Below are 13,211 nucleotides of genomic sequence, written 5' to 3'. Positions count from 1 at the left end.
TAATCATGATTACCAAACATTCATTCATTTTCAGAATTGTAACCCTTTAAATCAGGGGTATCCAATCTTATCCGCAAAGGGCCGGAGTGGGTGCAGGTTTTCATTCCAACCAAGCAGAAGCCACACCTGAGTCTATTGAAAGCCGAGATCAACTGATTAAACAGGTGGAATCAGGTGTGGCTCCTGCTTGGTTGGAATGAAAACCTGCAATTTATTGGAATAACATAACAAAATGTGCAAAAAGTGAAGGGCTGTGAATACATTCCGGATGCACTGTATGTTTGGTTCCTAGTCTTTGTGTTTCTGCTATGAGTTCCATAGATACTGTTTTGTGATTTGTTTTGATTTGCATTAAACCTTATCTGCACTTGCATCCACCTTCACCGCCAAACGTGACAGAATGAAAAACATTCAAATGGATGCAGTAGATTTTTTTTTGTATCCAAGAGAAGATCTTGGAGTCCCTGAAGTTGGAACCGAAGGGGAGGGAATCGTGGATCGGGGCCACAGAAGAATGGCTGAAAGCCATGCATAAGATCTTTCCCCATCCTCCCTCCCCTATTGTGGATTCCTCTGGGCCTGCCTGTTTGACAGACAATGCCATTCAGCCTCCCTGCTTGATTGAGGATGTCGCTCAGTCTTCCTGTTCTGCTGAGGATGCTGCTTAGCTTCTCTCTTCCAATGAGGACGTTGCTCTGTCTCCCAGTTCAGATGAGAACTCCGCTTTACCTCCCTGCTCCACCTCGGACGTCACTACGCAAGGCTCCACTTTGGACATCACTCCACTTTCCTACCACGCTGAGGATGTCGCTCCACCTTCCTGCTCAGATGAGGACATTGCTCTGCCTCCCTGCTCAGCTGAGGACGTTGCTCTGTCATCCTGCTCCACTGAGGACATCACTCTGCCTCCATGCTCCGCTGAAGACATCACTCCATTTCTCTGCTTCACGCCGCATGTCACTCCCCTTTCATGCTCCATGGAGGACATCGCTCCCCCTTCATGCTTCACGAAGCGCACCCTCTGGTCTCGTGGAGAAATTCACTCCCTCCTCTGAACTCCTCTAAGTGGGGGATTCTGTCATGTAAATACCGGAAAAAGACAGAAAAGGTTATTATGCTATACCGAAGGTGGAGGAGGCGCTTTGTGAGTTAACTCCATTGATGGCAGCAAAACCGGGGGGGTAGCTTTGCCATCCAAGACATGTAAGGCCATGTAAGGTTGGTTGGCAAAGCCTATGCAGAAGTGGGTCTTGCTTGTGGGTCTCTGCATACAATGGCAGTGCTGCAGGCACAGAAGTGAGGGAGGCACAGAAGGTGAGTGTAGAGGCCTGCCTCCCCCTGCAGAAGGTCAGCGGGACTGGGTGGCCACAGTCACAGCCTACTAGTAGGCCTGATTTAAAAAATTATAATCAGTGCCAAAAAGGCAGAAAGAAGCAGTCCTGAAGGGCCATGGAAGGAGGTATCAGGGGATGAGAGGTTGTTAGGGCAGTTAGCCAGTATTTCTGTAGGACTCCCCTAGTCATTGTCATCCCAAGTTTTCAGTTTTCTCTGGTCAGCGAGCTGTTACAGGGCAATGAAAATCTGATGTTTTCCCTCCAACAAAATGTGGAAAGTTAACATCACTAAAGACCACCTGGCAGCAGGGAAATTATTGCCAAATGTATCTCCATGGGTTCTGTCCTCCATAGAAAAGGGTATTGGGTCCAGTTCATAGCTCGACCCCCCATGGCGTGCTCACCACAGTAGTCAGCACAGACCAGAGTCCGACGTTAGTGCAGGAAGTAAGATCTCTCTTGGACAAAGGGGCCATAGAACATGTACCTCTTTCTCTGAGAGAGGCAGGTTTTTAAGGCCATTATTTCCTGGTGCACAGAAAAGATGGGAGTATGGAGCCAATTTTAGATCTGCTTCATCTGACCCATACTCTTCGGATATACAGGTTCAGGATGTTGACGCTCAAACTTATTGTTCCACAGATTCAGTTTGAGGAATGGTTTGTGATGATGGATCTAAAAGAGAAGCATATTTCATTGCCCAGTCAGGAAGTTCCTGAGGTTTGTGTTTGGAGGCAATGTGTATCAACGTGCTGTGGCGGGGTGGTCTACGCCACACACATTCATTCGGCATTAAAGTTTGGTCGAGGATCTTACAGTGACCCTCAGACACAGACCTTATTCTCAGTATGACGGATTGGGTATACTCATTCCCACAGTGTGAAGCTCACACAACGTTGAGTTCCCACTGAAAGGGAACATCTGGGTTATGCATGCAACCCTGTTCCCTGAGAAGGGAATGAGATATTGCGTAGCTTTGCCATACTTGAGTATGTTTGTAATTGCGTTTTCGCTTCAGACAAAGGGAAGCTGATGACATGCTTATAGTTATACGACGCACGTAATGCCACATTACCTGACCGCAGCAAGCCATAAATTGGTGTGAGTTTACACAAACTTCAGTTACCAGTCACGTGCAGAGGTGTTACCACAGCATGAAGCTCACGCAACATCTCATTCCCTTCTCAGGGAACAGGTTTACATGCGTAACCCAGACATTCTTACCCTAGATAACACCTTTCCTGATCCTTTCTTTGACCTACTGTAGCGTCAATCCTGCTTAGTCCCAGTAGTAGTTCTAGGCCTCTAGGTTCTGATCCTATGTCTAATTCTGATCTAATTCCTAGTTCTAATCCTAGCCATAAATTAGTGTGCATTATAGAACTCATTTGGGTGTTAATTCTAGTTATAAATCTTTTCTTGGTCTTTATACTACTTCTTATTCAAGTGTTCAGGAATCATGGAGCAATGATGCCTCTACAGTGTATGTGTGTGTGTGTGTGTGTTTGTGTGTGTGTGCGTGCTTTGGCCAGTGTATTAATCTCATCAGCTCTGCTTTAATCACAGAGGGCTGTAAATGTGTTTCAGTAAATCACACCTACAGTGAACATTTATGTGTTTCTTGCTGTTGTCTTTGGTGTTATCAATGTCATCAGTGCACTGATCAACACACTGTCTGTCTAAGTGGACGAGGCATGAAGTAAACAGTGTATTCAGCCTTGTTGAGGAGCTGCTGCATAAAATATTAATCAGATTTTGACACTATAAATAGATATAGTGGTACACTCTAGATTTCATCTCATGGAATGTTTAATCTGGGTAACAGTTCAGGAAGGTGGAGGAGCCTTTTATTATTATTAGTTATTATTTTGGAAAGATGTGATATTTCTAGCTGTCTGAAGAAAATAAGAAAAGTTGTCATGTGCTCCCATGGGCCTCTTAATCTTTTAGTAAAATTGTGTGTAAGTGTTTGCATGAGGGTTAGGGTTAAAAATATGTACAGTATATCTACTGTACCCAGGTGACACTGGATACCAAGCACAAAGAGATTGCTGTGTTTAATTGTTTTGTTTGTTTGTTTGTTTGTTTTTTTGCTTTTTTTTTTTATTATTTTTTTTTATTTTAAGCAAAGTGTCTCCCTGATACCATATTTGAAAACCAGAAGGGGCTTGTTTCTGCAGGAAGCAAATGGTCTGCAGCACACTAGGGAGTATGAGACACATTGTACTGTAGCTTAAGACATACCAGATCAGTCACTTATCTGTCACTTAGTGCTGGCTGTAATGAAGTTTTTGCACTGCATTAAAAGATGCCACCTCAGCAAATGTAACCAACTTATAAAGTGCTTGGGCCCATCTACCTGTTCTACAGTGACATTCTTAATGGAATGGCTGGTTTTATTTGTCTTAATTTATGGATTTGTGCTGGCCTGCTTTATTTAATATTGCTTTAGTTAATACCATTAATATGAAATGAGATTTACTGTATATGATTTGAAGCTGATCAATTGAAGTTTACATTAGCTAGTCACGTTATGCATAAATGTACAACACATCTGAAATTATGGGACTTTCGTGAATACCAACTGCTCTCATGACTGCTAGCAAATTTGACTAATTTACAGTTTACAATAGCTTTAATTTGCTAGCTAACCTAATGAAACCCAAACTAACTAGTCAGATGTCAGATGGCTACATTCAGATGGGTAGAGATGGACACATAATGTTAATGTAACCATTACTATTTGGTTGGCTAACTTTAGTGTAATGTTATGTTTAGGTGGCTTGGTAGGTTAGCTACAATTTCTAAAACATTGTACTGTTTAGTTACAAGGAGTAGTTTGTGCTAAGCACTACATAGAAGCAAAGAAGAAGAAAAGAGAAGCTAGTGGTAAAGTCAGACATTTGTGTTTGCAATTAAAGCTGAATGTGCAATTAAAGCTTAACTTTACTGCTGTGGCTGACTATGATTTTGTAAATGCTGCAAATCTGTAAAGCTGTAAACATGTATGCTTCTCATGTGATTTTTACAAATAACTATTCACACCATTAGTGTGTACCTTTGGATGTCACCTTTTGGCCCTGCCCCACTCAGCTCAATTGTCTCTGACTGTCTGGAATTACTTCAAAATAGTTCAGGCAAAAGTTGCAATTACAAGCTTTCACAGTATTTCTGGTAGCAAGGTGTTTCTCTATATATATATATATATAGAGAGAGAGAGAGAGAGAGAGAGAGAGAGAGAGAGAGATGCAATGTTCGGCAACCGAAATTAATAAGTGAAAATGCAGAATAAATTTGACCGAACAATGACGTGTTTGATGACGCGACCAAATAGCCTAGCAACCAGAGTGAGACACGCGAACGTCATGACCTCGATGAGGGGGCACGCGCGTGCACGAGCTACGTGCTCTTCGGATGTTTACGTTTTTGTTTCTGTTCTGGAGTATTCTGTCACGTCGCAAGACGTAAGGGAGTAGAGTACGGAAGCAGGTAAACACGTATTTATTTAAGGGCAGGCAGACAAATCCAAATCGTAATCCAAAGAACGTTGTCAAGACAGGCAAAGGGAATCAAAGTCGCGGTCACAGAAAACAGGGTCAAAACAAGAAACATGAACTAGTACTATGGACTGGGAGTGGAAAAACCAGCGGGGACTAAATGAACTAACCTATAGTTTAAACTAACTAAATCTTATCAAGGAACATAACATTAACAACGTAACGAACTATACTATATCTACTATAATACTCCGTGAGGTGTACAGGGACGCGAGCGGTATATATGCCCAATATAATCAGCCGTATAGAACCAAATAGAACCATTTTTTGCACTCTTGTCAATGCACTTTTTGTTGTAGGCTACGGTGTGTTCCATTCTTTCAGCAGTCAGTTATAGGCCTAACATAGGCTATTCAAGGGGGGCTCAAAGATGACCACATACAAATATTTTTATTTTACTCATTTATTTATTTAAAGTTATATTGTGCCTTGTTGGTAGCCTATGCCTGCTGGAATGAAAAAAAAAATGTTCAGTGTTAAATAAATATTTTGAAATTGTAGTTTTTGTAATTGATTTTTTTCTTTGAAAAGCAAGACAAAATAGTAAAAAGCACATTTTGACTATTTAATTTATGCAATGGTGAAAAAAATGGCAAAATAAATGGAAACAATGCGAAAAAAAAAAAAAAAACGTGTTCGCTTCTGCCCTTCGGCTTTCGGCCAAGTTTTTCATTATATTCGGTTTCGGCCAAGAATTTTCATTTCGGTGCATCCCTAATATATATATGTAAAGTAGTGAGTGTACAGTTTGAGTAACAGTGTAAATTTGCTGTCCCCTCAATATAACTCAACCGACAGCCATTAATGTCTAAACCACTGGCAACAAAAGTGAGTATACCCTTAAGTAAAAATGTCCAAATTGGGCCCAATTAGCCATTTTCACTCCCCGGTGTCAAGTGACTTGTTAGTGTTACAAGGTCTCAGGTGTGAATGGGGAGCAGGTGTGTTAAATTTGGTGTCATCGCTCTCACACTCCTTCATACTGGCCACTGGAAGTTCAACATGGCACCTCATGGCAAAGAACTCTCTGAGGATCTGAAAAAAAGAATTGTTGCTCTACATAAAGATGGCCTAGGCTATATGAAGATTGCCAAGACCCTGACACTGAGCTGCAGCATGGTGACCAAGACCATACAGCGGTTTAACAGGACAGGTTCCACTCAGAACAGGCCTCGCCATGGTCGACCAAAGAAGTTGAGTGGACGTGCTCAGCGTCAAATCGAGAGGTTGTCTTTTGGAAATAGACATATGAGTGCTGCCAGCATTGCTGCAGAGGTTAAAGAGGTGGGGGATCAGCCTGTCAGTGCTCAGACCATACGCCGCACACTGCATCAAATTGGTCTGCATGGCTATCGTCCCAGAAGGAAGCCTCTTCTAAAGATGATGCACAAGAAAGCCCACAAACAGTTTTCTGAAGATAAGCAGACTAAGGACATGGATTACTGGAACCATGTCCTGTGGTCTGATGAGACCAAGATAAACTTATTTGGTTCAGATGGTGTCTAGCGTGTGTGGCGGCAACCAGGTGAGGAGTACAAAGACAAGTGTGTCTTGCCTACAGTCAAGCATGGTGATGGGTGTATCATGGTCTGGGGCTGCATGGATGCTGCCGGCACTGGGGAGCTACAGTTCATTGAGGGAACCATGAATGCCAACATGTACTGTGACATACTGAAGCAGAGCATGATCCCCTCCCTTCGGAGACTGGGCCGCAGGGCAGTATTCCAGCATGATAACGCCCCCAAACACACCTCCAAGATGACCACTGCCTTGCTAAAGAAGCTGAGGGTGAAGGTGATGGACTAAACCCTATTGAGCATCTGTGGGGCATCCTCAAATGGAAGGTGGAGGAGCACAAGGTCTCTAACATCCACCAGCTCCATGATGTTGTCTTGGAGGAGTGGAAGAGGACCCCAGTGGCAACCTGTGAAGCTCTGGTGAACTCCATGCCCAAGAGGGTTAAGGCAGTGCTGGAAAATAATTGTGGCCACACAAAATATTGACACTTTGGGCCCAATTTGGACATTTTCACTTAGGGGTGTACTCACTTTTGTTGCCAGCGGTTTAGACATTAATGGCTGTGTGTTGAGTTATTTTGAGGGGACAGCAAATTTACACTGTTACACAAGCTGTACACTCACTACTTTACTTTGTAGCAAAGTGTCATTTCTTCAGTGTTGTCACATGAAAATGTATAATCAAATATTTACAAAAATGTGAGGGGTGTACTCACTTTTGTGAGATACTATATATATATATATATATATATATATATATATATATATATTCATTTTGTCAAATTGCTGCTATTTCCATGCTAGTTTTTCTAATGTGCACATGAAAAATTTCCATTTAAGTGCATAGAAACTACATAAGAAATATCATACCTGATTGACTCAGCCTCCAAGATGGTTCCATTTTACGTATTGGTGTAAAAGATCGTGAGTTGATGCTGATTGGCTGGTTGTTAATTACTACACCAACAAGCTTTGCCTCTGCAGGATTTAGAAGGCTACTCTCTGGCCTCCAGATACTGTTACCTACAGAGAGAGAGAGAGAGAGACAGAGTGAAAGAGAGAGAGAGAGAGAGAGAGAGAGAGAGCAGAAACTTTGGCATTATTCGAACAATGTTTTGTGTGTGTGTCTATGTCCATCCATCCATCCTTACATGTATATATCCATTCATGTGTCTGTCTCTTTATTTGTCTTTCCATTCACCCATCCATCTACCTGTCTGTCTGTACATTTACTGTCATCCTATCTGTCTATTCACCTGTCTATGTTTACTTGTTTTCTATCTTGTTTTCTATCTGTATGTGTCTGTCCATCACTCTTTATCTGCCTTTATGTCTGGTGATTTACCTGACCATCTCTTTGTCTGTCTGTCTGTCTGTCCATTCACCTGTCTCCCTATCTATGGCATTTACTTAGATCTGAATTCAAACTAAAGCAGTTAAGCCATAGATAACATCAAAAATCACTAGAATCTATCACATAATTCCTTGTGTTCCAAGTGTGCTGTTTCCAGTATCCTTTTTTGTGAACATATTAGCCTGATAGTCTATACTTGAGTTACAGTTGAATACTCAAAGAGCAAAATGTCAAAGTGCATAACTTAGATTAGCTTTCGCTAATGAATTTATGTCCCTAAGTCATGGACATACTAAAGTTATTTTCCTGAGTTTTAGAAAGTTGAAGACAGCCAGACACTACATATTAAGGGAGCAGCAGATGCATGCATACTGAGAGACATGTCTCTGGGGTTAACACATGTCTCCTTTCTGTGTCTTAAATGAAGGCTATAATTAAGCCATTTTCCAGCTCAGTGGTTGCTGCCCTTGTCACTGTGCTCAGGGGAATGCGAGCTAGAGAGACAGACCAATAAACCTATTAGATCATGGCACTCTGAGGAATAAAAAAGGATGAGAAAAAAGAGTGATGGCTATATGCTGCAAAGAAAAAATGAGCAGAGGAAAAGCAGACACTGCTGACAGGGAAACATCACTCATATGACCTTTCCTGCCTCTCATTAAGGAAACATTTTGATATATAGCATCTACAGTTGAAATCAAAATTATTCAACCCCCATTGCAAATCAGGTTTATTATCAAAATCTACAGACTTTCAGCTGTTTGCAATGAACAAATCAAACAAAAGCAATTGAAATAGTTAAACACAACGAATGCTTCAAGTGGTTTCCCCAAATTCAACTGAAAATGCAATTTATAATGACTTCTCCAGTCTCAAAATTATTCAACCCCTTCATGGCAAGCATTTTTAGTACTCAGTAGAGCACCCTTTTGCTGTTATGACCTGCTGCAAACAAGATGCATAGCCAGACACCACCTTCTGGCAGCCTTCCTGAGGAATCTTAGCCCATTCCTTATGAGCAATGGCCTCCAGTTCAGTAATATTCTTGGGTTTGTGTGCTACAACCGCCTTCTTCAAATCCCACCAGAGATCGTCTATGGGGTTCAAGGCAGGTGACTGTTATGGCCTTGTAGGACTTCTTCTACAACCATGCCTTGGTGGAATTTGAGGTATGATTGGATCATTGTTCTGTTGGAAGGTCCAATGAGGCCCAAGCTTCAGCTTCCTCACAGATGGCATGAGGTTTTCTCCTAGGATTTCCTAATACTTCATTGACATCTTGCCTTCCACACACTGCAGGTTTCCAGTGCAGACGTGGACAGGGTGCTCTTCATTCTTCTTCCTCCAGACATGCAGCTGATCCATCGTGCCTAAAAGTTCCAGATTTGTTTCATCGTTCCACAGAACAGAATCCCAAAACTTCTGTGCCTTATTTATATGATTTTGAGCCAACTTTTCTTGTGCTTTTGGGTCAGTAGTGTTGTACGTCTGTTAGGGAAACCTTCTGCGTTTAGTACACACCTTACTGTGCTCACTGAAACCTCAGTGCCTGTTGCCATCAAGTTTTGCTTCAGGTCTTTTGCAGTCACTCAAGGGTTTTTCACAACCTGCCTTCTCAGAAATCTGGTTGCATTCATTGTGTTGAACTATTCCAATTGCTTTTGTTTGACTTGTTCAAACTTGTACAAACAAATGAAAGTCTGTAAATTTTCACAATAAACGTGATTTGAAATGGGTGTTGAATAATTTTGATTGCAACTGTAAAAATGAGGCCATTAGAGTTCTGTTTGTCTCCACTGACTTCCTCCATACTGTATTAATGGCAATCTTAGAAAGTACTAATGGAAATATTAGTGTTTACATTCTAACTTATGCTCTCTTAAGAGTAACTCATTAAGTGTGGGGAAAATGGAACAGGGGAATAAATGGATATATGAGAATGGCATAATCTGTGCAGTGGCTGTTACCCTGCAGTATTTTATTGGGCCATTCATCTAAACACAGAATAATTATGGTCTGAATAGCATAGTGCTGTAAAAATACAGGTTTTATATATTTTTCATTTACTTACTTTAAAAAAAAAAAAAAAAAAAAAAAAAAAAAAACACCTGGAGGAAAAACTGGCCTGATAATGCAATACAGAAAGCTGTTTCAATTTCAGTTATGAAATACAAATATACACCGGTCAGCCATAACATTAAAACCACCTGCCTAATATTGTGTAGGTCCCCCTTGTGCCACCAAAACAGGACTCCACAAGACCTCTGAAGGTGTGTCATGGTATCTGGCACCAAAATATTAGCAGCAGATCCTTTAAGTCCTGTAAGTAGCGAGGTGTGGCCTCCATGGATTGGACTTGTTTGTGCCGCACGCACCCAGCCATCCAAATGATGTAAAAGAAAATGTGATTCATCAAACCAGGACACTTTCTTTCAATGCTCCATGGTCCAGTTCTGATGCTCACATGGCCATTGTAGGCACTTTCATCGGTGGACATGGGTCAGCATGGGCACTCTGACTGACTGATCTGTGGCTACACAGCCCATATCCAGCAAGGTGCAATGCACTGTGTTCTGACACCTTTCTATCACAGCCAGCATTAACATTTTCAGAAATTTGTGCTACAGTAGCTCTTCTGTGGGATCAGACCAGACAGGTTAGCCTTCGCTCGCCATTCTCATCAGTGATCATTGGATGGCCATGGCCCTATTGCTGATTCACTGGTTGTCCTTCCTTGGACCACTTTTGATAGGTACTACCCACTACATACTGGGAACCCCCCATAAGACCTGCCATTTTTGAGATGCCCTATGCCAGTTGTCTAACACTCACAATTTGGCCCTTGTCAAAGTAGCTCAGATCCTTACATTTGCCCATATATATATATATATATATATATATATATATATATATATATATATATATATATATATATATATTTTTTTTTAATTACACTACCTTTAAGCACATTTGTTAAAGATGAATGAGAATCAGACCAATAATGGCACTATTGGGTTAAGATACAAAGCAAATCAGAGCTAGGATGAGCTTCCTAAGCTTAAAAAAAAACTCCATCCGTATTGTATTATTGTCTCATGCCTCAAGCCTCAGGTGGACATAAAGTCTTTATTAACTCATCTTCTACCGTTTTTTGCCAAAAATAAGAAAAATCTTGAGGACAGGAATAGTGTAGAAAGGAATAAAGAAAATCCAGCTTGTACCAAACTCCACTGGGTTACACATATACACACACACACACACAAAAAAAAAAAAAAAAAAAAAAAAACATGACAGTGAGTACAGGAAGCGTTTGAAGTGCTCCCTTAGCTAATGCATCCTCCATTTATATCATAGTATTATCTCCGGTGGACATAATCTGTCCCTCTTGACTGACAATAAATGTCTTTCATTTTCTACATTACTTATTAAATGGTTCCACTCCATATGGAACAATAACACAAATGAAAAGATAACACTTTTGGCAAAGTTGTAGCCTGGATTGCATATATAATCCATTATAACTACTGACAAGGAGTATAAAGATTTTCCACTTTGAATTACTACACCAATCTCAGTATCTATAACATAAATAAACTTAAATAAACTAAAATTAAATAATCTAAATATAAACTAAACACTTACCATTAGGTATGATGAAATACATTGTACTGATTGAGTATTGACATAGAAATCAATTTTATTCACCAGAGAATTTTGGACTGTTTGCATTAGTACTGACCTAACATAAAGGCCTCTGAGTTTGTGGGGTGTGTATGTATCTCTGGAGGAGCGTGTGATGGAGCCGGACTCAATGGAACAGACCTGGAGTCTAGCCCCAGCGTGAAGAAGCCATCCAGGCCTTGGTAGTTTGTGGATACACCGTTGTATCTCTGCGCTAATGAGCTTACAGCCTGTAATACAAAGAAACATTATTAATATCATTATTAACTTCATAATTTTTACCATATATTTCCTTACACCTAAAGCACCACTAAAACCATGATCAGAAAACTCATTTACTAGCACAATGTTGAGCATAATTATCATATCACAGCCAAGCCAAGACTCAGTTTCCCAGGAGGCACCGCTGACTACAAACATGGCCGCTGAGAACTACACTTCCCACACATGCATGCGCTCACCTTCCCCGGAGTTCTAATCGCACACAGCTGCTTCCAATCACACACACACACTCCCACTACAGCATTTAAGAGACTTTAGAAGCAAACAGACTTTGTGAAGTAATACGTTTAGTAGACTTGCTCTCTGCCGTTTTGCCAACCCGTTTTCTTGTGAGTTTTGATTAAGTGAATTTGACCAGTGTTTACGTCCCCGACCTCGATTTCTGCCTAGCCTCGTTTTGTTTGTTTGCCTGATCGCCTGACTCCTGCCTGTTTTCACGACTACGAACTTTGACTCTTCCTTTGGATTATTCTGCTTTGATTCGGTCACTTGCAACTGCTTCCGTCTCCACCCTCGGAACGTGACAGTAATGGTCCAGAAAAATTTTAAGCTGGATAAAGCTGATGCAGCTGTGTGCATAGTTTTTTGTTTGCTTGTTTGTTCTTTTAGATGTGAAGCACCACACACACCTGGTTTGTACCTAGATAGCCAAATGAATTTTAAAAAAAATCTCACTCATCAAAGCCATCTGTGGCTGGCAGCCAAGGGGGCAAAATTGGCCGTATTCTCTGGATGGGAGGGATGGCATTTTCTCTCTCCCCCCTGTCAATCACAGCTACACAAGCCAATCCTGTGCATTGGCATCTCATGTATGCAGAAGAGGGTAGATAGTGCTTTCCTCTGAGTATTTTATGCTGTCCTGTGATGCAGAATGAGCAGTAATTCATGTGATTGGGTGGCTTTACATGTCCCAGAAGCACATTAGTCCTCACCATTTCCAGTTGGTAGCAGTGATATGATAGGGGAGAGCTGGCTGCTGGGTGGGAATTGGCAGGTGATCAAATTGGGGAGAAAAATCACTCATGCCAAAAATTCTGAACATTGTTTCTGTTGAATGTTAGGAACCCACACCCGCTGGATGTATCAAATGAATACTTTAGACTAATGCAGGCTACATTCAATTTCTGCTGCCACTGCAATACAACAGTTTAATGCTGATGTGAATTGTTGATTCTGTAGAAGTATAAAGGTAGATACCGAACTACATTATTTACGGTAGGTTGGGTTTAAATAATTTTTTGGTGAAATTTTGTTATCTGAGTGACACCCTAATGTTTGGCACTGACCTACTGTATGCACTTTAGTAGAGATGACCACAGGCAAAAAACACCAGGGTGCTTTGACAGTGGTGCCTCTCTTCAATGATACCTTGTGTCATAGTTGAAGAAAGGAAATGAGAAATGTCCATTTTGTGATTGTTATCAGGCCGCTGTAAATTTGACGCAAAATTAATTTAGATTAGATAAAAACCTAAAGAACATGAGCC

The 13,211-nt window shown here is 41.1% G+C and overlaps 1 protein-coding gene across 8 annotated transcripts in view; it reads right to left on the bottom strand.

Moving 5' to 3' along the window:
- zbbx (zinc finger, B-box domain containing) overlaps positions 1 to 13,211 on the bottom strand; it is an 86,190-nt gene that overhangs the window by 5,138 nt on the left and 67,841 nt on the right. For all 8 annotated transcript variants that reach the window (XM_053623431.1, XM_053623436.1, XM_053623437.1 and 5 more), the window contains 2 exons: positions 11,502 to 11,673; positions 7,279 to 7,431 (listed from right to left, as the gene is read on the bottom strand). In XM_053623431.1, coding sequence (XP_053479406.1) covers positions 7,279 to 7,431; positions 11,502 to 11,673 — 325 coding nt within the window. The remainder of the gene's footprint in view (positions 1 to 7,278; positions 7,432 to 11,501; positions 11,674 to 13,211) is intronic.

Source organism: Ictalurus furcatus, chromosome 4, assembly GCF_023375685.1.
Source record: "Ictalurus furcatus strain D&B chromosome 4, Billie_1.0, whole genome shotgun sequence".
Lineage (NCBI taxonomy): Eukaryota > Metazoa > Chordata > Actinopteri > Siluriformes > Ictaluridae > Ictalurus > Ictalurus furcatus.
The sequence above is the reverse complement of the archived record's forward strand: the minus strand, read 5'-3'. Positions and strand labels throughout refer to the sequence as shown.